Source organism: Camelina sativa, chromosome 18 (assembly GCF_030686135.1).
Source record: "Camelina sativa cultivar CO46 ecotype springtype chromosome 18, ASM3068613v1".
NCBI lineage: Eukaryota > Viridiplantae > Streptophyta > Magnoliopsida > Brassicales > Brassicaceae > Camelina > Camelina sativa.
In genome coordinates this window covers 2,473,999-2,498,860 of record NC_141897.1, presented here as the reverse complement: position 1 = coordinate 2,498,860, position 24,862 = coordinate 2,473,999, and the positions used below count along the sequence as shown (strand labels likewise).

Sequence of the window (24,862 nt, the reverse complement as noted above, 5' to 3'; positions counted from 1 at the left end):
ATATATTGTTCAAAGTTGAAGATTTAGAGGATCGTCTATAATTTCATTTTTCTCAACTCCACTAAAAACCTACTTTGAATTATGTATTGTAGAGGGAAAGATATATATTCAAACAAGTTTTCGAAATTAATCAAATTAGTCACGTCCAATATTTCACACATGTTCATACCATCTTTGTAAGTATAAGAATTTTTAACCATTATAGATAAAATGCAAAAATTATTATGCACAACCAAATCACTAAATTAATTTTAGTTCTTTTAGTTATAAAAACACCAAAAAAACACGGGTCGACGATTTTTTTCCCACTATACTTATCACTTTCTCAACTTTCCAAACATGAACTTTTCATCTCTTAATATGCCATCATCAAAAAATATTTCCTTCAAAAAATTACATAAACTATTGTTTTGGTACATAAAACTACGCATCTAATCAATTTGTAATTAACATACCTAAACCGTTTTTAACCATAAAATAGCGTTTACTGTATCGTGATTCTACTAATCTCAAAACACAAAAACAAAACGACGTCGTTTTGTTATTTGCCTTTTTTAAAAAACCAAAATCGATTTGGGGGTTTAGGTTTTGTTCATCAAATTCCAAAAAAATCATGAATCCTCTTCGGCTTCAGACCTTTCACATCGGGATGTCTCTCATGGTGTTCCGATCTCAGCCGATGTCTCTCATGGTGTTCCGATCTCAGGCTGGTGTGATGAGATGCTATTGTATACACCTCGACGACAAAGGAGAATCCATATCGGTGATTTTACCGATGGTCAATTGCAAGGAAAGTACAATTGTTCTTAATATTCTTAGACGAAATTAACATGGTCAAAGAGAATGTTAGTGATTTGAAGAAGCAAGTGGGATTGAGAAGAAATTTTTTGTGACAATGGAGGAAGAGATAGTTAAGAAGATGAATGAGAAGATTGATTCAGTCATCTTTGAAGACCATTGATTTTGCAGCACTTGTTTGGCTATGGAGAAAGATGTAGACTCTTGCTTTGTTCATTATTTAGTCGTATGTGTTGGTGTCTATGTCTGACTTTCTAATTGTTGCGTCATGCCAAATCCAAAGTAAAGACTAAACACAAATCCAAAAGAAAAAGATAGAAAACCACACTTAAAACATAGCTATGACTCCCATTGGCTGCTTTCCTTGTGTGAGTGTTTCAGATCCATGAGTTTGTGTGAGTTTTTCAGGTTCTTGTGTTGTTTGTGTGAGTGTTTCAACTCCTACACTTAAAACCTGCAGCGGCCACAAAAAACAGTGTAAATGACACAAAAACAGACACAACACTAAAACCTGCAGAGAGTAAAAACAGACACAAAAAACCTGCAAACACAAAAACAGACCTACAAACAAAAAAAACAGAGACAACACAAACCTACAGACAAAAAAAAAAAACAGACACAAAAATTCTGCAATCACAAAAACAGACCTCCAAACACAAAAAACAACACAACACAAACCTGCAGAAAAAAAACAGACACAAAAAACCTGCAACCACAAAAACAGACCTGCAAACACAAAAAAACAGACACAACACAAACCTGCAACAACAAAAAAAAAAAAACAGACACAACACAAACCTGAAACAACAAAAAAAACAAAAAACATACACAACACAAACCTGCAACAAAAAAACAGACACAAAAAACCTTCAAACCAGAAACAAAAAAAATTAGAAACATGCCTCAGCCGGTTGAATTGTGTCATGCTTCTTACTCTTCTTACTATTCTTCTCCTTAGGAAATTTCACACATCCAGCTGCATTGTGTCCTGCTTCACCACATGACTTACAGTGCATTATTCTTTCTTTCCTACCTAGTTTGAGTATCTCTGGTTCCCCTTTTTTCTTCTTCTTCTTTGGAGACTCAAGCTTACCCTTGATCCGATCATACTTCTTATTTTGTCCTTTATTTCTACCAGGTGGAATTGGTTCTGGAGGTGCTTTCACTAAGACATACTTGTTTGTCATCCAAAATCGTTGACCTCTCACAGGATTAGGACCTGTATCATATTGTTCCAACCATACCAGAGAGCTAAAGCAAGGAGAAACAAAATCTTCAACATTCTTACCAACACCTATGATTTCTGCATAGGCATGTTCACATGGAATCCCTGTGACTTGCCAATTGCAGCATGAACATTCCCATTTCCAAGTACTCAAACACACACCTTGTGAATTCCCATCTATCCAAACTTCAAACTTCTGATGTGTTCCTTTTGTGACTTCACATTTCATAGCTTCTTCCTCCTCTTTTTCCAATATATCTAATACATACTCAGATATCTTCTTCTTCCATTTTAGTATTTTCTTTTTTCTCTTAGTTATACGTGCCATCGCTTGCCTTCTTATTATTTCCATCATTGGAACCAATGCTTTTGCCCTTGCTTTGACGATTGTGGCATTAAAGGACTCAGTTGCATTGTTGTCTACATCCTCACAACAACTGTCGATCTTGAAAAAAGGTCTACACCAAGTGTTTGGTTCCTCTTTCATCACATCTTCATACAACGACATGCTATATGCTCTCAACTCATCCAAAGTAACTTCATAGGCAAAATGGTTGTAGCTCCAAGCTAAGTTCCACACAAACTTCTTCAAATAGTCTTTATTTGCATGTTTCTTCTTCAAGTTCTCCACAATATGCTTGACACACGGTTATGCTCAGCTTTTAGTAATGCACTTTTTACTGCACTTATGATTCCCTTTAAAAATCAAACACAAAAGTCACATTATAGAATGAGTAAAGTCAGATTAAACTATACCACATCATTATACTACAAATAAAAAAGATTTACCTTGCAACGGTCTGATAAGACAACATAATCACTGCCATCTTTTAGATTCAAGTCAACACTAAGCTGATTCAGAAACCAAAGCCAGTTGTCTGCAGTTTCAGCTTGAACACAAGCCCAAGCAACTGGATAAATCTGATTATTAGCATCATGACCTATAGCAGTCAATAGACAACCTTTAACAGCATGCTTCAAGAAGGTTCCATCAATCCCAATGATTGGCCTACAATAGTAAAATGCATTCTTCATTGCTCCAAGACATACATAGATTCGGTTGAACACATCTTCTCCAGCTGCATTAGAAATGGTGTCAACAAATGCAGTTGATCCCTTGTTTGAGTCTATAATTTCAGCAACATAACCACGGATGTGAGAAAATTGCTTGTCATATTCTTCTTTTAGCCACTTCAATGCTAGAAGTCTTCCTCTTTGCACTTGTCCAATAGTGCTGCATATTTTCCATTGCTCCTTAATATGCCGTTGAATTTTAAGAGGCATAAAATTAGGCTTCAATCTCAGCTTGTCCATGAATAACCTTCCAATAACTGGACTCTTAAGCAACTTGCATTTCCCATTAGAAGTACAACTGTGATCGGTGCATATAGTCTTCAAAACCCACATTTGCTTCAACTCTTCGTATGCACAGTACACATACCAACCACAACCCTTCTTAATAGCGCACCTAAAACTGATTTTATCCTTCTCCCACCTATCTTGTCTTAGATTTTCTCTATTCTTCAATGCATAATGCAAAACAGTCTCTTTGAACTCAAAACCAGTGAAGAAAGTTCTACCAATAGCCAATTTATCATTTGTTCCTAACCTAATTTTCCTATCTCTAGTAATTACCGGATCTTCATCTTCATCCGAGCTATCAGGAATGGTATTACGACGAATCTGAAACTCATCGAACCAGTCCGCTACAGCTTCCTCTACCTCATACTCAAACCTTTCCATCACGTCATATTCACCTTCTTGTTTGGATCTCTTTCTTTTCTTCTTATTCTCAACATCTCTAGCATCCTCTTGATCATCTTTTCCATCATATTTTGCTGGAGATTCGTTTCTACTCCTCTTTCTTAGCCTCTCTGTCGTCGTCCCCATCATCTCCACTTTCTCTATCATTATTCTCTATCATTCGGATTTTGTGAGGCATTTTTTCTTTAACTTGGAATCAAAGTCTGGATTAAGAACCCTAATTTTGATTTTGCTAGATTATTAAGACCTAAACGACGTTGATCAATTTCTTTTATTTTTTAAAAAAGGAAAATAACAAAACGACGTTATATTGTTTTTGTGTTTTGAGATTAGTATAATCACAATACAAAAAACGCTATTTTATGGTTAAACATGGTTTAGGTATCGTAAATTATAATTGATTGGAGATAGTTTTAAGGACAACAAAAAAAGTTGATGTAGTTTTGTGAAGGTAATAGTTTTTAACGGTGATATTTTAAGAGATGAAAAGTTTATGTTGGAAAACTGAAAAAGTGATAAGTACAGGGGGAAAAAAACCGTCAACCCAAAAAACACAGATCCATACTATTTATTTACGACATCCATTTTTAAACCAAAAGTATTTTATCTTAAGCATCATGAGAAATAAGCTTTCAAAAAATTTCAGCTGTCTCTATTTGGATTTCGAAATAGAAATTAAATTGCAAATCTCTGACAGTCCAACTAATAAGAATCCATATGGTTTTGGTATCAATAAGAATCCATATGGATTGTAAAAAACCATGTTAAAATTAAATTCAATCCAAAGAAAAATAAATATTAAAGTAAATAAAATAAACAAAAAAAAATCACATGACTTTTTTGATAAACTATATAATAAATATATTCGTGATTTTTTGGTTATAGGGTTATGACATTTATAATTTAGGTGTATCATAATTTACGGGTTAGTTTAATTTTTGGTAAGTAAGAAGGATAGTATGAATTTTATGTGTATTACTTATAATAACCATAAAGAATCTTGAACCCAAAGCATAATATCTACAAAAAAATATCAAAAATTGTATATGTATTCCTAATTACCTTAATCATCGTCACTATTATTGACCTGTTAATTCGGAAAAAAAAATAATAATGTTATTCCTAATCATATAAACAAATCTTTTACTGCTACCACTTTAATAGTCATATTTATGAGAAAACCTATAAAAATCATAAACAAACATGTTCACAAACATGAAACATGTTCACAAGTTTGCTTTAGGTTTTTTTCAGTATTGTAATTAGGTTTTTGTAGTGAAGAATTTAACATAGATTTAGAAACTTAGGTAATGCGCATTGAGGATTTCTCAACTAAATTAAAAAATATAAAGTAATAAAAAAAGTAGAAGAGAAAGTGAGAAACATTTCTCAAAGATTCTCATTTGAGAAACATTGAGAAACTGTTCTGGACAAATGGTTAATTCTAACTGGTTATATATTATTTTTTCTGATTTATTATTTAAATAAATAATAATTTTATATAAAAATGATTAAAATACAATATTTTGATAAACCCACTTAATATTTACCAATGCAAATGCTCTTAGGGTTTTCTTTTTAACACCAAGGGTTTCTTACAAGTAATTGAGATTTGGGGAATTAGGGTCTGATGACTTGTGTGATTAGTGAGAAAGATGATAATTAGTCTTGAAATGAAATTGATAAAGATTATTACACTACAAGTGCGCAAATTATTCAAGAAAGTAAATAAATAAAACATAGGAAAAAAATGAAGCAGATGAAGAAACTGAGTTTGTGTTTGGTATAATCACTTGGCCACTATCAGTTTGGCTCTTGCATCATCCCTGTTGATTTGGAACTGATCTCCAAGTCCAAAATGAGTCATTAATAACCAAACAAAGTCGATGAGTTCGCCCCCTTTACTGAGTTGAGAAGCATGTTCTTGAGAGCTACAGTGAATCGCTGCATAGCAAAGCATCTCAACCCACACTTTGCTCACTACTTCCCACATGTTTTCGCCTTCATCTTTTAACCGCCTCAGCTCCTTTGCAAGCACGCTCGCATCAAAAAACACGGATTTGCTTCTGTCTCCTTTGACAGCCATAGGCTCAACATCTGTGTTAACAGAGAGAATAACTCGACTGGCTTCGTTCACAAGTTCACTTCCTTCATTTTTTGATTTGTAGATGTTCCTCCTCTTGAAAAAGTCTTTTGCCTCTTCACATGTGTCTACGAAACGTATCTTTGCGATTCCAGAAACAGCTGACATCAGAGTTGGCTGCACTATGATGAGGTACATCATGTAGTCAGAAAGGATTTTGCTGAACTCTCGGTAACTGTGTTCTTCTTTCTCGGTGGTTTGAATCTTTATCTGGTCTTGGTAGAAGAGTTCTGTGGCGATGTGCCATAGTAGAATGCTCTGATCGTAATCCTTTTCTGTTACATACTGTAGAAGTACCGCATGGTCTAATCCGTTTTCGGTTTTTTTGCTTGATGTTTCAACTAGAGTCCAGTTTCCTCTAGCTGAAGATATAGCCTTTGCACTTTCTTGGTCTTCAGCAAATCTGTGTTTTTGTTGCACCTCTGTGAATATGAACTCCCATAGTTCTTTGGTGAGGCGATCACTGACCGTGAATCTTATCTCCTCAACCAAATCTTTAATACCGAAAAAGTCTAGGAAGTCGTAGATCAATAGTACGAGGAGACGAGGCAAAAGGAGAATTGTACGCATTACCTGATTGTCCTTTTTGGACAAATCAGTGAGAAAGCGACCAAACTGGCGAGTTCCTCTCGTGACATTGTTGATGATAACATCTATGCACAAAATGTGAATGGTCTTGTCAAAGAAACTGTGTATACCCTTGGTATGATGGATTTTCTCGGGACGTATCCCTAAGCAGAATCCAATCAAGTTGTAAGCATGAACATACTCAGACCATCTGCGGAACATAAAGTTTCTTTTGAGCACTTCATGTCCTCCGTCCCCAAAACATTTGGATCTTCTCCACCTCACCGTCTTGAAATCGAGTATCCAATTGAAAACGCCGTCTGCCCAAGTGTCCATCTCGTACAAGTCCTCCTTTAGATTCCTCAATCTAGCGATGGTCCAGTCAGAAACACAGAACATGAGAAGAGCAATGGAATCAAGAGCTATTCCACATATGAGCAACGCGTAAGTAAGGGCAACATCGAATCCATCATATTGGTTTTTCTTAGTCATCTTGAAGAACCAGAGAGACGCAACAAGGCACCCCAAGGCTATAAAACGGAACACAACTCCAGTCTTGTTATGCAGAATCTCTGCTTTGGTGAACATAGAATCATAGATGAGGCCAAGCTCGACTTCGATGATTCTTAAAGCATCTTCTGCGGTCAGCGAGTCGAAGAACGCCCTGCTCTCGTCGCGCTCCTGAATTGTGAAGATTAGATCAACAAGAACACCCTTGAAGATATTGAAGTACTTGTAAGCATACTGAACAACTTGAAGTGGTGTCAATATAGCATTAATAGGCCTAACTAGAGTCTTGCCTTCTCTTCCTTCCTCTGGATCCTCAACCATAATGACCTCGGTTGGCATATTCATATTCCTCCTAGCTTCATACTCCTCCATGAGCTTCGCGTAATTAGCACCAGGATCAGGATCCTTGAGAAGAGATTCTTTGAACTTGTCAAGACTCGCTGAAAACAAAGCAGCTGTTCTCTCCACATACTTGATCACTCCGCCCACAAGCATGATTATTGTTGGAGTCAGAAGCCCGTTTGGTATAGACAGCAAGATCACATACACAGTTGCGAGTGCTTGGCAGACAAGACCAAACAAGTGTCTGTTCCAAAGCTCATTGTCCTCCAGGGCAAGTGCTGTTATGGTGTCTGGACCTCCAAGGTGCACGAGAAGGAACGGTGACCAAAAAGCTAGCAGCTCACTGTTCTTGGAATACTTTTCTGACTCAGCTTCTTCTTCTTGACTGTCTGATATTTGCCCAACCGCGTAATCTGCTGCCGAGTCAGCAAGAAGATAAGCTGACCATATGAGCACAAGGAAGAACTTATTTGCGGTGCGTCTTCGGAACGGTGCAACGAAAATAAGGATCGTTTGGAAGAAGAGACTGAGTATTATGATTACACGTATGTTCCATTTGTCCCAAAGTTTCTTCAGATGTGGTGGAATCATGTCAGTCATCTTGTCTTCTTCTCCAACGAAACCACACTTGGTTTCACACTCTTTGGATGTGTTTACAGTTTTGTCAAAGGTTAGCGAACGTTTTGTTCACATAAAGTTTTATGTTTCTGTCTATGGGTTTCTTTGTTTTCTATTGTTTTGGGACTTGAAATAGAAACACAGACCATCAAAGTGTTATTGTCACACTAGTGGTAAACTTTATACCTTGCCTATAATGAAATAAATATCATTATCCCTTTTGCTTTTTGTTTTTTTTTTATGTTTTTTTTTTGATTCCTAGTCTTTGTTCGTTTCTTCTGAACCTTAGTAAACTACTAAAAAGAAACAATTCTAATGTATAGCACATGGTATAAAACAGATATGTACATATCACCTCCCAACTGCTTAGAACTTGAAGGTCCGTTTTTAAGCTTCTCTAAAGTTAAAAGTTAAAAGTTTTGGCTTGAAGCTTGTCTACACTTTCTCTGTTTTCCTGTTTCTGAGTTCTGACACTAGAAGGTCTTGATATAATCTATGTGAACAACACTAGAAGGTCTGAGTTCGATTACATAGGTTTTTCATGTCTGATTACTAGAAGGTCTTGAAGCATCCGGACATGAAAACCTATGTAATCATATCGGACATGAATGGTGATTTTTTTGGGCGTGGAGTGAATCTAAAACATGAGATGTTGAGAGGTAAAGAACACACTGGGGGAAAACAAAAGTTGCCCTACTCATCTCCAGTAATACTATTTTCCAAGTTGAAAGTTGAAAAAAAAAAGAAAAAAATAAAATAATATATCTTATATAATATATGAGAATGCTTTTTCTAACTTTTACTCATATTACGACATTTGACATTCTCTTTTAGTGACACCTGTCATCATTTATTTCCACTTTATTTTTTTTAAACAAGTTTATACCATTTTCAATTCCAAATAATCATAGTTCTCTTATCAATGTTGGTACAATTGACATATATTTTTAAATCCACTTTTATATCCTAAAATCTTTTGTCAAACAAAATCAGATTATTTCATAATAAAATCTCATATTATATATATGATACAAAATCTATTATTCTATAACATTTACTAATAAATAACTGAATTTGATACACCTACTTTACACATTTTTCATACATTTTATTTACTTTGTCTTTCATCCTTAAACACACACGATTTTATAATAAAAGAAAAGATCATAATAAAAACCATATCTTGGATGAAAAATGAAATAGTTTAAATACATGATTATGATTATGCCTTTATGTAGTTTTATAAACCGTAATATTATTTTTCATTAATTGAGTAGGCAATAAAGTTAGTCAGTTCCACTAAAATCCTATTAAATTATGATAAATTACATAATAATATATAAATTACACAACAATAGCTTTTCTTTTCATATCAATACACATATCAACATAAAATCGATATGTCGAGGGCATTGTCGAATTGTTGTCATGTTCAAAATCATATATATATATTGACTTTCTTGATTTTCTATCTATTTCTTTCATTAGAAAACTGTAAGTGACATATTTAAAATAGTATTAATTAAATCATTAAGTTTGATTATTTCTTATATTTAATTATTTCTTAATTAAAGAGAGATGCGTTTTTATAATTTCAATAACTATGCATTGAACTGTATTTAGTCATAATAAAAAGATTTTCGATGCAAATATCTATGTTACAAAAGTTATGACACCAAATTCCATAATTCCCAAATTTGTAACTGTTAATAAAATATTTTGAACCTAAGAGTAATATCTATCTAACATTCAAATAGTGTACGTATATATAGTCATAGGTAGACATTTACTTAAATACTTGGACTCAAATTTACTCTCAAATTCTACACATGTTCAAACGTATCATCAACGCTGAAATTGGAAAACAGATCGTCATGTTTCTTGCTTATGATGGTACCCCTCTCCAATCCTCGATGATCCAAACAGAGGTTTGATGTCTAGCAAGGGGTCCTTATAATTAAGCAAAATATATTTATTCTTTCTCTCCATAATAAAGATATATTTCATGTGTTCTGTGTTTCTCAGATGAGAAGAAGAGTGAAAAACATGGCCAAGTCTTTTCCAAATTTTATAGTTACATAGATGCATTTTATTTTTGGTAGAATAGTTACATAGATGCATTGACAAGGTACATTTTGTAAAATAATTTTGTAAAATAATTTTGTTTCCCGTTTTCTTAACCAAATGTGTTAACGATCAAATTACAATTTGATATGTTATTTATTATTTTTGTTTTTGTAGACTTATAGCTTAGTAAAGCTAGCAGAACTGTATTATATAGAAGTCATGGAATGGAATCAATGGATATTAATGGCTCAGCTAAAGTCTTCTCAAGATAAAAGAAGGTAGGTTCTTAAAAAAATGATTAACTAAATTTTAATCTGAATTTCTTTATTTACTTTTTAATCAAAATTTACTCTTAGTTTTTATATATGTAGACATTATTTCAACTTTCCTGAGGATTAGTTAAACGTCTTTATTTTATGTTTATGTGTTAAAATTTTCAATGATGGGAAGTGTTTTTAGTCAAGTGGTTACAACACCATCTTTGTGACCGATCTCACTGGAGATCAATTCCATTAAGGCGCGTTATCGTATTAGGGACTAGCATGAATCGGGCCTTGGCCTTGTCGATTTGTGGTAACATTTTCATTTTGTGGTAACATTTTCATTTTGTTGGATGAAAGGTATTTTGTTTCATATTACAATATTGGCCAGGCTGGATTGTGGAGAATCACTATCCATGAAGATGGAAGCATATAAAAGGCACTTCAAATGTTCGGATCGAGCAAAATAAAAGTTAATTATATAGAGGTAAAGTGAGTCGTAAAAAAAGCAAGAAATGGAAAAAATAGTACATCAATACTCCATAGTATAAAATTTATCAAAGTTAAATGTTTTATTTATGAAATCATTCACACAACAAAAAAAATTGAGGCAAGTTAATTAAAGAGTGATGGAGAGATAATGTTTAGTATGTTTAGTATTTGGAGTTTAGGATTTAGAATTTAGTTATTATATATATATATATATATTATTGAAAATGGATTACAAGAGAAGGTATTTCTTTTAAAATTATTTGTTGTTAAGTATTACTTTTAGATGATTAAAGTAAAATTAATATATAGAACAACATTAAATTATCTATGAAAGTAATTATATAGTAAGGTCTTACAATTTTCTTTTTAGACTACTTATCAGTTTTTTCAAAAAAAAAACAAAAATGTATGTAAATATAATTTATCTTAACTACTTAACAAAAATACCTAATTAAATTGATTTTCCGGTAACTAAAACAATGGTCCCATTATTATAGTAACATATTGTTTAAATAGTTTCAATAATACTGTGTACTTTAACTTTTTTCTCTATCTCAAAATGACTTTTTATGAAGCATCATATACCAAATATATATTAAAATATTATACTTAAACCGTAATATTATAAAAATTAATTTTCAATACATATATTAACAATTACATGTACATTTCATATACAATTGAATAGAAATTTCATTTTTTATTTCAAGTCAATAATGCATATATAGCCCACGTGATATAATAATGCATATATAACCCACGCATCGTGTGAACTACTTTCTAGTATATATATATAGTAGCCTTGTCACTCGGGTTGCACATTTGATTACATATCATATATTATCTATGATCCACTTTTTTTGGGATTAAAATGTGTTAAGGTTCCTTATATATATAACGACGAAGGTACACAACTTCGAACATGTGCTATAAACCTCGTTAGCTGAGGCTGAGTCACTCTTCACTTTAGCTTGGCAGTCATTGATCTTTTGAAGATTGGGTGGGATATACGAATCTAACTTTAAGTGATATTAACATAATTCTCTCTAGACTACATCAGTCCAAGATGGAAACACTACTCTCTAATCGCAAAGTATCTTGCTGACAAAAGATCATATCGTCTATGTGTTACTTTTATGCATATAACTATATAAGCAAGCAAGCAATATTTTTCAGTTTTCTTTACAACTCTATGACAAGTTCTTTTTTTTTTCTTCCTGTTAACAGCTTATCTAATATCTATGACAAGTTTTTTTCGAACTAATTTGACCACACACAAAAAAAAAAAAACACAAATTGTGTTCACGTTACAAAAAAAGAGAAATACCCTAAAATAGCACTAAAACAAGTTTTATGGACAATTATAGCACACATTCCATAAATTTCCAAAATAGCACTATTTAACATATTAAAATATTTAAAATTAATTTTTAGAATTTTGTTTTTTACGTTTGGGTTCTCAATTTCTCATTTACGGTATAATTTTGAGGGGTAAAGTTTAGTATTTTGAATTTATGATTTAATTTTAAAAGATTAATTGGTACGATTTTTGGAATTTTAGAGATATTGTGCTAAGTTTGGAAATAAAACTTATTTTGTTATTTTTGAGAATCTCCTTAAAAAAGAATTATGTAAAAGTTTTTTTTTTAATATTAAAAATGTCATGGTGGAAGCAATTTCTTAATTTTCGTATTTGCTTGCAGTACAAGAAGACTCCCATTGGACATATTTGATAGAGTATCATAAAAATAAAATAAAAAGTAAAAAAAATAAACAAAAGTTGGAAAAATGAATGGAAAGTGTCGCTGCCTAAAACAATTAAAACACAATATCTACACTTATCATCACTGGTTAGATAAACTAAAAAATAATTAAATAATTAAACTAAACTAAAAGTATTATTAGTATAACCGATGGATATGCCGTAAAGACAAATTTTGTTTTCTAAATTTTGGTGTAATCAAAGTAATTTGTTATTCGGAATCCGAAATCGGGTCATCGGTCCCATTAAAGTGAGTCACATAAATTTTTGATTCTTCAAGAAAATTTACTAATTTAGGGTATAAATCCTAAACATTATAAAAGTTAAGGGGTATTTAGAAAAATATGCCAGCTAATAAAGGAGAGAGAAAGAGAATCAACGAGTCTTTCGTCTTCACCATATAAATACTCTCTCACTTTTTTTCCCCGTCTTTACAGAGACTTCTCTTTTTCTCATTTTCCCACCTGAGGGAAAAAAAAAAAAAAAAAAGCTAATTCGAATCTCTTTCTCTCTCGCTTTGCCTTTTTGTCGCCATGAGTCTCTTTGGGTTAGGAAGGTGCGAATTTTTCTTCGTTTCGTTTCTCTGCGTAATTTTGTGTTCAATTTGTAGATTTTTTTTTGATTGATTGTTTTGCAATCTCAGATCTGTTTGGGAAAATCACAAAAAAAAAAAAAAAAACTAGTGATCTTCTTTCTTGTGTGATTTCAATTTCTTACTTCTTAGGATCTCCCGTGCATTGTAATTGTGTGGGATCATGGATTCGTTTGGCTTTTCTTCTGGATTTTTTTCTCGGATTGATTTTTTGTTCTTCTATGTTTCGTTTTGTGATTGCGAAATCAGAACTTGTGATCTCTAGTATCAAACCTTACTTTATCGATCGCTGATTCATTATCCTGTGTATTACTCTTTTTTTGTTGGCTGTGAATTGATGATTAGAGGGTCTCTGTGTGTTTTACATACCGGGAGAAGTTCTTGATCTGATTTATGAATTGAGGAATTGGATCCTTTTACCCGATCTTATGATTCATATATACAAGTAGTGGTTTAACACATATTAGAGTTTGCTTGATTGGATTTAAAATCATTGGTGCTGTGAATTTGTCATCAGTGCTTCAAATCTTAGTTGGAACCAGTTAGTGATGATTACGATGGTTCATATTTATGCTATCCAGATTTGGAAAACGTATTACTAGGTAGGTATTCAATGATGATCAGATTTGTTTTGTTCCTCAGAAGTCAGAAGTCTATGATTGTAGGCAATAATTGGAACCAATACTAGAGATTTGGTGATACATCCCTGTCATATGCAGTGAATGTTTTCAAACTTTTGTTCTGGGATACATAAGGATTACTAGTAGATAAAGACTGGACTTGATTTTGTTGCACTTATAGCCGTTTTGACTCGATCATGTTTTAATGTATAGGTTCTCCTGACTGATTTTCATTTAACATTGATGATCTGTTTGATAACATATATGTTTTTCCCTTTTTTCTTTACTTTTTAATAGAAATCAGAAGACTTTCCGTCCTAAAAAGAGTGCACCTTCGGGAAGCAAGGTTTGTAAACTAATTTTTGTCCATCTTGTTTCTATGGCTGATGTCTATGAAACTCTGGTAGTTTTTGAGTTTTGGATTCGTTCATTAGTTGACATGAAATGTAGTGTGTGACTCTTCGTGTTAAACGTTTTTGTTTCTTTCGGAAATATAGGGTGCACAGCTTCGAAAACATATAGATGCCACCTTAGGAAGTGGGAACTTGAGAGAAGCTGTACGACTTCCTCCAGGAGAGGATGCAAATGAATGGCTTGCTGTAAACAGTGAGTACCACTCTGCTTGCAGTCTCATGGTTACTTTATTGTATACTTAATCTTCGGGATTTAATGTAGGACTTGAATAATTACTGATATCTCTTTCTTTTTACAAAGCTTTGTTGATATATAATTATTGCTTTGTTGATATATTGTTTTTCTTTTCAGCTGTGGATTTCTTCAATCAGGTGAATTTGCTATATGGTACCCTTACCGAGTTCTGCACACCAGATAACTGTCCTACAATGACTGCTGGCCCCAAGTATAGCCTCACCTTTTACTATGTGTTATTCTTACATAGTTAGCTTCAAGCTTTGAGACTAATTTACTCATTAGAGGATCGTCCTATTTTTTGAAAAGAAACAAACTCGTTAACAGGCTCATATCATATATTTTCTCCTCGCCGTGATTATATCTGGGGTCTTCAAGTGGTCTGCTTTGTGATTAAGCTTGTTCAATTTCTTATGATGTCTTTGCAACTGTGAAGATTAGAAAGAGTGTAGGCTATGTTTTTGGATATCTGTAGTCTTCTCTTTTGGAGTTCTTTTATCACGCACTCAATTTTCTTTTCAAAAGGTACCATTTCTGTTTCGTTTCTGTGTCAAAAGATGACTTCCTAGATAGAGTGCCAACTACGAACCTACCGCTTCGTCATTCTCTGTTGAGCATTTGACCAGTCAAATCAATTATATGGCTTATGTTCTTGTTGCGATGGATCCTTTCTTTACATGTTTTTTTTTTTGTTAACACAGTCAAATTCTCTTTGCAGGTATGAATATAGATGGGCAGATGGTGTACAGATTAAGAAGCCAATCGAGGTTTCTGCTCCAAAATATGTAGAGTACTTGATGGATTGGATCGAGACTCAACTCGATGATGAAACCCTGTTTCCTCAAAGGCTTGGTAAAATATAATGTCCATGAGATCAATCAGCAACAAAACGTTCCATATCGACATCCTAATGCTAATATCCGGTTTTGTTGCAGGAGCACCATTTCCTCAGAACTTCAAGGATGTGGTGAAAACGATCTTTAAACGGCTATTCCGTGTGTATGCACATATATACCATTCTCATTTCCAGAAAATCGTTAGCCTCAAAGAAGAAGCTCATCTCAACACTTGCTTCAAACATTTCATCCTCTTTACTCATGTGAGTTCTCCTTTCTAAATTAAATTACTCGCTATTTTTTACAATTTGACCATTTCACTAAACTCTTTTGTCTTTTTTGGTTTTGGCAGGAGTTTGGACTGATTGACAAGAAAGAACTCGCCCCTCTACAAGAACTCATAGAATCCATCATTTCACCTTATTGAGCAAAAGAAAACAATTTCAGTTTTTTTTTTTTCTTTTTTTTTTTCCAGATTAAAACCCCTCAAAAAATAAATTAAGGGTAATAATTTTAATTTTTAAATTATAAAATCTTCCTGTTTGTTTTGTTTTTCTTAATCCTCTGTAAAATTTGAATATTTACTATGTAAAAAAAAACAAAAACAAAAACTTGATCTTGACTAGTACCCCTCCTTTATTCATGTGGGTTCATGTGAAAAGCAAAAGGAACTTTACATTATACTAATGATGAATTATATTTACCGTTAAGCATGTCGAATCTATAAAACATTCGTCAACAAAAACTATCATAGTACAAGAGCTTTTTTTTGCCTGTAAATGGAAAGTGAAATGTAACAGAGCTGCTATGACTTTTACTCAATTAATTAAACCATTTAAAATCCTTAATTACCTCTTTAATAACTAAATTTACTTTTCAGGACACATTCACTGCGTCTCTCTCTCTCTCTCTCTCTATAGTTATATGGGAATTTAAAACCTTTTGGGACTCATAAATCTTCCGGGTTTTGGAATCGAAAGAATCTGAGAATCCAAACACCAACCCAGATTCCGGCGCCGATCATTGATCTCCCCGGTGGGATTACATTGATTCGATTTTGGATCTAAGATTCTGATTTCATCGTCTTGGTGTGGGAAGAAAAGAAAAAAAGAAATGTCGAAGGTAGTGTATGAAGGATGGATGGTGAGGTATGGAAGAAGAAAGATCGGAAGATCGTATATTCATATGAGGTATTTCGTGTTGGAACCTCGTCTTTTAGCTTATTACAAGAAGAAGCCTCAAGATAATCAGGTAACATATACAATCATCCCCATTAATCTAGAGATGGATTTAGAATTTTCCCAAATTAAGAGTGTGGTTGTGAGATATAGAGACTTTAGAGAAAAGAGAAGGTTTACTTGTTTAATAGATGACGATGATCTTGTTGTACATGTTGAATGTAGCTGCCTATCAAGACGATGGTTATTGATGGAAACTGTAGAGTTGAGGATCGAGGTTTGAAGACACATCATGGACATGTCAGTTTTTGTTTCATTCTTTGCTGTTCCCTTTTCTTTTTTAGTGCTTATGTTGTAATGTGGCTTGTTTACCAGTAGAATGTGGATTTTGTATAGTGAAATATTCTCTGCTTGATGTTGTTGTCGGAACCATTGAATCTTTATATAGGCTTGGGTTTCGTAGAAGTGATCCTACTGATTCTTAGTGTTGTGATTCTGTGAAGTTACTATAAGTGCTTATGTGTTGTGATTCTTGTGATCCTGTGAAGTTTAATATAAGTGCTTATGTGCTGTGTAATGTGGGTTATTTACCAGTAGAATGTGGGTTTTTGCAAAGTGAAATATTCTCTGCGTGATGTATAAGTGATCTTACTGATTCTCACTCTCGTGATATTGTGAAGTTTTACCATTGTCTGTCTATCTCTCGTGACTTGGGAATAGTATAACTGATTAGAAACAGTTCATCTTATAATAACTGTTGTGAATAGTTGATGGATCTCCCCATGTCAAGTTAGTTTATATCTTTGGCTGTAATGTCATTTTTACTTTCCGGCTAACTGTAATCTCACTTATGCATTTGCGTTTTCTTATTTTCTTGACTTTTCTTTGCAGATGGTTTATGTGTTGTCTGTTTATAACAAGAAAGAAAAGCACCACAGAATCACGGTATCTTGTCCTTTCTTTCTGATTGCAATAGTAATAGTTTTTTATCTTGTTAGTCTGCATTTTAATGCTTTTTGTTAGTTCATGTGGAGTATGTTCTTGCTAGATGGCAGCGTTCAACATCCAGGAAGCGTTAATGTGGAAGGAAAAAATTGAGTGTGTCATAGATCAGGTCTGTAAATCCTATCTAGCAATCCGTGAATCACAAAATTTTCTGCCTTGTCTGTGTTATTTATCTGTATCCGCTTGAAATCTGAGGATTGCTACTTATCTGATTACCGTTCTGTGTTTTACACTGTTGCAGCATCAAGAGTCTCTAGTACCAAGTGGTCAGCAATATGTTTCTTTCGAATATAAGCCTGGAATGGATGCTGGAAGGACTGCTTCATCTTCAGACCATGAAAGCCCGTGAGTGCATCATCAACATCATTTCTTCATTTCTCCAGGCATCTTGAATTTATCTTACAACAACTCACTTGCTTAGGTTTGCTTGATCATATGATTTTTGCCTTATTCATAAGTTCTGATCATAGAGTACTATGTTCTTCCTTTACAGAGAGTATATCTGACCTGTGTTGAGAATGGTATGGTTTGTGGTGATCATAATCACAAAATAAACTTGAAAAAAACGGGATCAGTAATCATATTAGATACTAACGAAAGATTTGATCATCAGTCCTATTATTACTATGACTTTTCAATTTGGTTGTGTTAGCTCTGATCTTTTCTAAGAACGTTACAGATGCAAGATGATGGTAATGTAATACTGCATGCAGAAAGTGACCATTATCCTTTGATATATTATTAATGGTGATGTTGGACACTGTTTTCTTGTGCTGCATTTTATATACCTATATTTATGTGAAACAATCTATGCAATTTTCTTCAGGTTCAGTGCGTTGGAGGATGAAGATGACTCTCGACGTGATTTATTGAGGAGGACAACTATTGGAAATGGTTTTTCCTAATTCATTTCTTCACGTACTAATTTAGTCAGCTGCAATCCTTGATGCAATCTGACCACCTCAAACAAACATGCAGGCCCTCCAGAAGCTATACTTGACTGGACTAAGGAGTTTGATGCTGAGTTGTCAAACCAGAGTTCCAGCAACCAAGCATTTTCGAGAAAACACTGGCGTCTCCTTCAGTGCCAAAATGGTTAGTGGTTATGCATGGTGTTTGCAAGCATTAAAGTTCTAATTTTTTACCCTGATAAATTACAAAAAGTCACGACTTATGAAATACCATAACTTTTTAATGTTCTTCCTCCTAACGCCTGTAAGACTTGTGCCTGTAATCGGCTCCAAAAAAGAATTTCACTACTATACAATCTGTTGGATCATATAATCATTTAGCATTCAATGATAATGCTTAAGTTTGGGAACAATTTTTCTCACTTTGAAATACATTTTGCAGGTCTACGGATTTTTGAAGAGCTACTTGAAGTTGATTATCTTGTATGGAAGTGCCTACTAGTTTGTCATTTTATGGCATAATTTCCTGCTTATTACATAGTAATTTTATTTAGTTAAGAACCATTATTTACAGTGCTAAGCATGCAGCCAAGAAGCTGCAGCAGGGCAATGAAGGCTGTTGGTGTAGTGGAGGCCACATGTGAGGAAATATTCGAGCTTGTTATGAGCATGGATGGCACTCGATATGAGTAGGAAACATTCTCATTTATATTCTGGTCATAAGAGACCATCTTTTTTAGTTTTTCTTTCCCCTCATTTTCTTGTAGTCATATGCTATCCTATTTGGCAAATTTTACTGGATATATTTTATACCAGTAAAATATTTTGTCACTAGTATTGGGTCTTATCTCTTTTGTTTCTACATCCTACAGTAATGACTAGGCCAAATTTTTTATCAATACTATGTTAGCAAAAGTGTTTCCTTTTTGAGTGTTCTGGTCTGTATCTGAGGCTCTTTGTTTTTTCCCCCTCTTTTCTTATGGTTTGGCAGGTGGGACTGCAGTTTTCACAATGGGAGATTAGTGGAAGAGGTTGATGGTCACACAGCAATACTCTATCACAGACTTCTGCTCGACTGGTTTCCAATGTAATTTTGCACCTGAAATATTATCATTTAATGGTTACCACACATCAGCGTTCAATAGCTAAGTAGAGATTTGATTCATAACATTTAACTAAACTCTTTGTCGCGTCCATAACGAAATAGACCAGTTATCCTGGGGGAGCTCAAGGGTTATCAGATTTATTTTGCTAAACATAATCCCATACTACTTACCATTTGTGATCCTCCCGTTTTCAGTCAGAATATTACTTGGTTGTTTCCAAGAACTCTGTTTCTTCATACTCTCATGTTATCAAAATGGCTGTAGGGTTGTGTGGCCTCGTGATCTCTGCTATGTACGCTATTGGCGTCGTAATGACGATGGAAGTTATGGTATGTTCCCTTCCATTTTGTACTCATGCTAAAGCTTGACAGCCTCTGTTTTATTGGATTCCCCCGAAGGGACAGCCTCTATTATACATCTAATTTTAATTATTTATCTTGCCCTTTCTGTGAAGTGGTATTGTTTCGTTCTAGGGAGCATGAAAATTGTGGTCCACAACCTGGATTTGTTCGGGCTCATCTTGAGAGTAAGTTTAATGCTAAGTCTTCTACCACCAAAGTATTCTAATATACTATGTATTACAATCCGACTGAGATTATGCTCTCTTTTTTAGGTGGAGGATTTAACATCGCCCCACTAAAGCCCCGGAATGGAAGGCCTAGGACACAGGTGCAACATCTAATACAAATCGATTTGAAAGGGTGGGGTGCAGGTTATCTTCCAGCATTTCAACAACATTGTCTTCTTCAAATGCTAAACAGTGTTTCTGGTAAGGTCTTTTGTGCTCATTTCCACTAAGATCAGATCCCTGTGGAAAATGACTTCTACTCTTCTTGAAAATGACTTTTGCCGTTCTTTGTTATGGACTCATGTTCATCGCAGGTTTGCGCGAGTGGTTCTCACAGACAGATGATAGAGGTCAACCGATCAGGATCCCTGTTATGGTTAATATGGCATCTTCCTCCCTAGCTTTGAGTAAAGGTGGAAAGCCTCAGCATAAGTCTTCCCTTTCGATTGATCAAACAAATAGTGCCAGCAGAAACTCGGTGCTAATGGATGAAGAATCGGATGACGATGACGAGTTTCAGATACCTGATTCAGAACCAGAGGTTGGCCTATCAAGCATTCTCTTTGAACTTAACATTTGATCAAGTTGAGCCTTTCTTCACATTTGCTATATTTCAGCCTGAAACGAGTAAGCAGGAGCAGGAGACTGATGCTAAGAAAACAGGTGAATTCATAGTCTATATTTTATCATTAATGCTTACTGAGTTGGTGAAAAAGTATCCAATCTCTATAAATTTCTCGTGCCATTTGAAACCGCAGAAGAAGAACCTGCTCTCGATATTGATCTCTCCTGTTTTTCGGGTAATCTGCGACATGATGATAACGAAAATTCCCGTAACTGCTGGAGGATTTCTGATGGGAATAACTTCAAAGTCCGTGGCAAGAGTTTCTGTGAAGATAAAAGGAAGGTCAGTAATATCTACACTAACTAATTTAGAACGCACTAGAAAGATCCACATTCTTCTACATCAAAACTACCTCTTCGATACTCACTCAACCTTTTACTGAAGATTCCTGCTGGGAAGCATCTTATGGATCTCGTCGCCGTCGATTGGTTCAAAGACACTAAAAGAATTGATCATGTGGTTAGACGCAAGGGCTGTGCAGCACAAGTAAGAGACACAAGCACCCTGATTCTTGTTGCTTGAGTTCCTCGTTAGCTAAAGGGAGATGTTATAATCCCTTTACGTTGCTATTATCTTTGTTTAACGTCTCTTCGTCGCCACTTGGAAATTCCAATTGAAATGTTATTGATCGTTTCAGGTTGCTGCAGAGAAGGGTCTTTTCTCAATGGTAGTAAATGTTCAAGTAAGTTTTGCCTGTGAACTACAACAGAATGTACAAACAATAAAATTAGCTATCATTATTGATGTGTAAACCCTTCTATTATAACAGGTTCCTGGATCAACACACTACAGTATGGTATTTTATTTCGTGACCAAAGAACTCGTACCTGGATCCCTCTTCCAACGTTTTGTTGATGGTGATGACGAATTTCGGAATAGTAGGCTCAAGCTTATACCTTTAGTCCCCAAGGTATCTCTCTCTCTGTTTTACCCTCTCTCTTTCTCTTTGTAAAATCTTTGAACAAATAAATTCACATGATACCCCAATCTTATGCAGGGTTCATGGATAGTAAGGCAAAGTGTGGGAAGCACTCCGTGTCTACTCGGGAAAGCAGTGGATTGCAACTATATCCGCGGTCCAACATACTTGGAAGTAAGTTCACATTTCGCAAACTGCTTTAAAGCTCTATACTCGTAACAGTAAACTCAAGGAAACATTTCTATTCCCCATGCAGATAGATGTAGATATCGGGTCATCAACAGTCGCAAATGGAGTTCTCGGTCTTGTCATCGGCGTAATTACATCTTTGGTTGTCGAAATGGCTTTCCTTGTACAGGTAAATCAATCTAACAAAACTAATCAAACTAATCGATCTTTAAGATTTTTTATCCTCTTGAATTCTTTTGAATGATCCCGAGATTACGTTTATATAGGCGAACACACCAGAAGAATTACCAGAGAGGCTAATCGGGGCGGTGAGGGTTTCACATATAGAGCTATCATCTGCTATAGTTCCTAATTTGGATTCAGAGAGTAGTCCCTAAGCTCTTTCTCCTTAACTCAACTTCGTGTTTTGGTCTGTCTCTATTTTTCTCTTTTTATTTCTATTATTGCATCATTATAGGTGTCGTTCTCTAAGCCACCACCATACTCACAAAGTAAAAGACTTAACAAGAATTATTTTTGTAAAATATAACAGGTATGCTATTACTAAATTATAATTATTTTTTATTGATTTGAGAAAATCAGTAATGAAAAATCAAATCTCATTTTTAGTCCCCATTTCATCTTTGCTTTAATAAAAAAAATGTGGTATGTCATATCATGATATCATCGTATAAATTAGTGAAATGATAACGCCGTTATTTTTCTTGACTGTGATCTTTTTCTTCTCGATTGTTCACCCACCGGTAGAGATAAAACCTCAAGACTCCTCTCTTTACTGGCAGAGATACAGCTAAATCCATGATGATGGTGAAAACGACGGTTATTTTATTTCCACAAAGCAATAAAAGTTTATAACGAGAAGAATGAACGGTATTAACACTGCTAAGCAAAATAACTTTCTTCGTTTAAAAAAAAAAAACCAGTTATTTCGTATTTAGCTGATATTATTAACACTGCTTTAGTGAACTTTCAAAAGAGAGAGGTTTAGATATTTTGACTGTGAAGAAAACATGAAGCCAATCTTTGTAACATTCTTCTATAAGGAAAAGGAAGAAGATCAAACATAAAAAAAAATAAAAGAAGAGGTCTCTTATTATACCTACGGCTGTCTATCTGCAATCACATTTGGCTTCATTTCAATCCCATAGTTGCCAGAACTCAAGAGATCAAACCCACTTTTGGAGTTCAAATCGAAATGCACAAACCCGGATTCCGGTTTAATAACACCTGCATCTCCTCCGGTTTCTATTTTCTCTTGTCCTCCACATAACCGGAAATCATCAGAAGAGTCACCACCATTAAGTTGTGAGATATTATCAGTGACCAAACCCGTCGCCTTGTGACTCTTATGATCATCTCCTACAAGTCCCGAAAGTGCGAGATTGAAATCCGAGAAGTGACACTTGTCGTCTGTTTCTGCTGCATTATTATTATCACAAGGTATGCTCTTCTGTGCTTTCTCTAGTAATGTCAACAAATACTTTCCTTGGGCTTCCATTCTCATCTGCAGTCTTTTCTGCACCTATAACACCGCAAACTCAGATTCAAAATTGCCTCTCTTTTTTTCTAATTGTTATAAGCGTCAACATAATAAAAGATCTTTTCATTTCTTGTTACCTCAAGCTGTTCTTGAAACCGCTGTTGTGCATCAACCTGATGTCTCATTGCCTCAGCAAAAGGTACATTCCCACTTTGTCTGCTTAACGTTCATTAACATTCTTGTCAAAACCAAAGTTTACAAATCCATTGAGATCGAGAAACGCATATTATTGATTCATCTGTTTATATAATAATACCTGTGATGGCCATTATCAAATCTTGATTCATTCGAGATTCCGCCTTGAGAACAATTGTCGAAATGCACATATGAACTTCCTATAAAGAAAAGAAAGAAAAAAAATACAATCTTAAAATTTCTCAAAATGTCATCAATATATGTAATCCCTATAATCCATTTTGTACAACACATTATATAAACTATACATAAAAGATTTTGTTATTGCTTATGATCATAATACAAAACATACCAGCATTTTCCTTGTTTTGGTCTGATCGATTTTGTTTTTTCCCTTGTTGTTGACCGAGTCTATACTTCTATACATACAAACAAACAAACAAAACACATCACAGAGAACATGTAAGTTGAAATTATACAATATCATCATTATTATAACAGTTTCAAATTCCGTATAAATAATGTATTACAGTACCTGTAAATGGCTCTTGAGATGGTACAGTGTCAAGCCTTTTAATCCCATCAGCTTCAGAACCGACTTAGGAGTTGCTTCTGTATATAGTTACAACCCAATAATACAAATGTCATTAAGGAACCAACCAGATACCAATTACATAACTAACTTCAAATTTAACCAATTAACAAACAGACCGGAGTAAACCGGAATCATAGTGTAAAATCGGTTATCTAAAAAAAATTGAAGAAAATGAAGAAGAAGAGGAGGGGGAGCAGAGATTATTACTGTCAGCGCCACCGAGCTTAGCGACGGCGTCGACGAAGCGATCGTGAAGATCGGCGGTCCATCTGAGCCTAGGTTTAGGATCTCTAGTCATCATGACTCCTCCGCCATTATCGTAACCCAAACCTCCCAGATTCACTCTCTCCATTTTCTTCTTAATTATTTATTTTTCCGATCAATCAAAAATAAATAAATAATGGCGGGAAGCAAATTCACGAAGGAATCTTTTTTAACTTTCGTTGAATTTTTCTTCTTCCGGTGGATGTGAGATCAGAGGAAGAGTTGTTAAAAAAAAAAAGAACTTAACCTTGAAAGATGAAAAAATAATGGCGATGCAATTTAAGTCAATCTCAGTGGGAAAAAGAATTCGAAAAATTTGTTGAAAAGATGGGAAATGTGAGTGGGAACTAGGGAGGGTTAGTAGAGGATGAGATAGAGATGATGAAGAAAGAGATCATAAAGAAAAAGAAAAAAAAAAATCTGAGAGACAGAGAGAGAGAGAGAGAAGAGAAGTGAAAAAAAAGTCGTCGGGGTGATGATGATGATAGAGATGGAGGAGGAGGAGGAGAAGAAGTGGTGGTGACATTATTCATCACTTAACGTCAACCTTCGTTTTTCTTCTGTTTCTTTTTTTTAAAAAAAA

The 24,862-nt window shown here is 34.4% G+C and overlaps 6 protein-coding genes across 9 annotated transcripts; 2 read left to right on the top strand and 4 right to left on the bottom strand.

Moving 5' to 3' along the window:
* Positions 1-590: 590 nt before the first annotated feature.
* On the bottom strand, positions 591-3,997 carry LOC104763085 (uncharacterized). Its single transcript, XM_087498188.1, has 2 exons — positions 2,813-3,997; positions 591-2,719 (listed from the first exon to the last, which is right to left on the bottom strand). The coding sequence occupies exons 1-2, from the start codon at positions 3,932-3,934 to the stop codon at positions 2,642-2,644; spliced, it is 1,200 nt and encodes a 399-aa protein (XP_087354314.1). The 5' UTR covers positions 3,935-3,997; the 3' UTR covers positions 591-2,641.
* LOC147921403 (uncharacterized) lies at positions 1,667-2,612 on the bottom strand. The gene has a single exon (XM_087498189.1). The coding sequence runs from the start codon at positions 2,529-2,531 to the stop codon at positions 1,689-1,691; it is 843 nt and encodes a 280-aa protein (XP_087354315.1). The 5' UTR covers positions 2,532-2,612; the 3' UTR covers positions 1,667-1,688.
* Positions 3,998-5,430: 1,433 nt separating the features above from the next.
* LOC104760352 (uncharacterized) lies at positions 5,431-8,111 on the bottom strand. The gene has a single exon (XM_019240159.2). It carries the CDS (start codon positions 7,947-7,949, stop codon positions 5,577-5,579), a length of 2,373 nt encoding a protein of 790 aa, XP_019095704.2. The 5' UTR covers positions 7,950-8,111; the 3' UTR covers positions 5,431-5,576.
* A 4,819-nt stretch (positions 8,112-12,930) lies between these two features.
* On the top strand, positions 12,931-15,869 carry LOC104760351 (MOB kinase activator-like 1A). Its single transcript, XM_087498813.1, has 7 exons — positions 12,931-13,104; positions 14,058-14,106; positions 14,258-14,366; positions 14,526-14,619; positions 15,127-15,260; positions 15,344-15,507; positions 15,597-15,869. Exons 1-7 carry the CDS (start codon positions 13,082-13,084, stop codon positions 15,669-15,671), a joined length of 648 nt encoding a protein of 215 aa, XP_087354939.1. The 5' UTR covers positions 12,931-13,081; the 3' UTR covers positions 15,672-15,869.
* A 61-nt stretch (positions 15,870-15,930) lies between these two features.
* LOC104760350 (protein ENHANCED DISEASE RESISTANCE 2-like) lies at positions 15,931-22,337 on the top strand. 3 transcript variants are annotated; one of them, XM_010483256.3, is made up of 22 exons: positions 15,931-16,495; positions 16,648-16,722; positions 17,314-17,367; positions 17,471-17,536; positions 17,669-17,772; positions 18,254-18,321; positions 18,406-18,522; positions 18,781-18,821; positions 18,927-19,027; positions 19,330-19,425; positions 19,709-19,773; positions 19,899-19,970; positions 20,058-20,213; positions 20,327-20,553; positions 20,630-20,675; positions 20,771-20,919; positions 21,022-21,123; positions 21,275-21,319; positions 21,407-21,547; positions 21,635-21,730; positions 21,813-21,914; positions 22,012-22,337. In XM_010483256.3, exons 1-22 carry the CDS (start codon positions 16,358-16,360, stop codon positions 22,120-22,122), a joined length of 2,172 nt encoding a protein of 723 aa, XP_010481558.1. In that variant the 5' UTR covers positions 15,931-16,357; the 3' UTR covers positions 22,123-22,337. The 3 variants fall into 3 exon arrangements, with proteins under 3 accessions (XP_010481558.1, XP_010481559.1, XP_087354938.1); XM_010483257.3 differs by having other exon boundaries at positions 16,123-16,495; positions 17,446-17,536; XM_087498812.1 differs by lacking the exon at positions 18,781-18,821 and having other exon boundaries at positions 16,130-16,495.
* Positions 22,338-22,671: 334 nt separating this feature from the next.
* Positions 22,672-24,862, bottom strand: LOC104760349 (myb family transcription factor PHL11). Of its 2 annotated transcripts, none has more exons than XM_010483255.3 (6): positions 24,223-24,862; positions 23,956-24,032; positions 23,773-23,839; positions 23,542-23,620; positions 23,363-23,441; positions 22,672-23,267 (listed from the first exon to the last, which is right to left on the bottom strand). In XM_010483255.3, exons 1-6 carry the CDS (start codon positions 24,365-24,367, stop codon positions 22,845-22,847), a joined length of 870 nt encoding a protein of 289 aa, XP_010481557.1. In that variant the 5' UTR covers positions 24,368-24,862; the 3' UTR covers positions 22,672-22,844. The 2 variants fall into 2 exon arrangements, with proteins under 2 accessions (XP_010481557.1, XP_010481555.1); XM_010483253.3 differs by having other exon boundaries at positions 23,363-23,444; positions 24,223-24,765.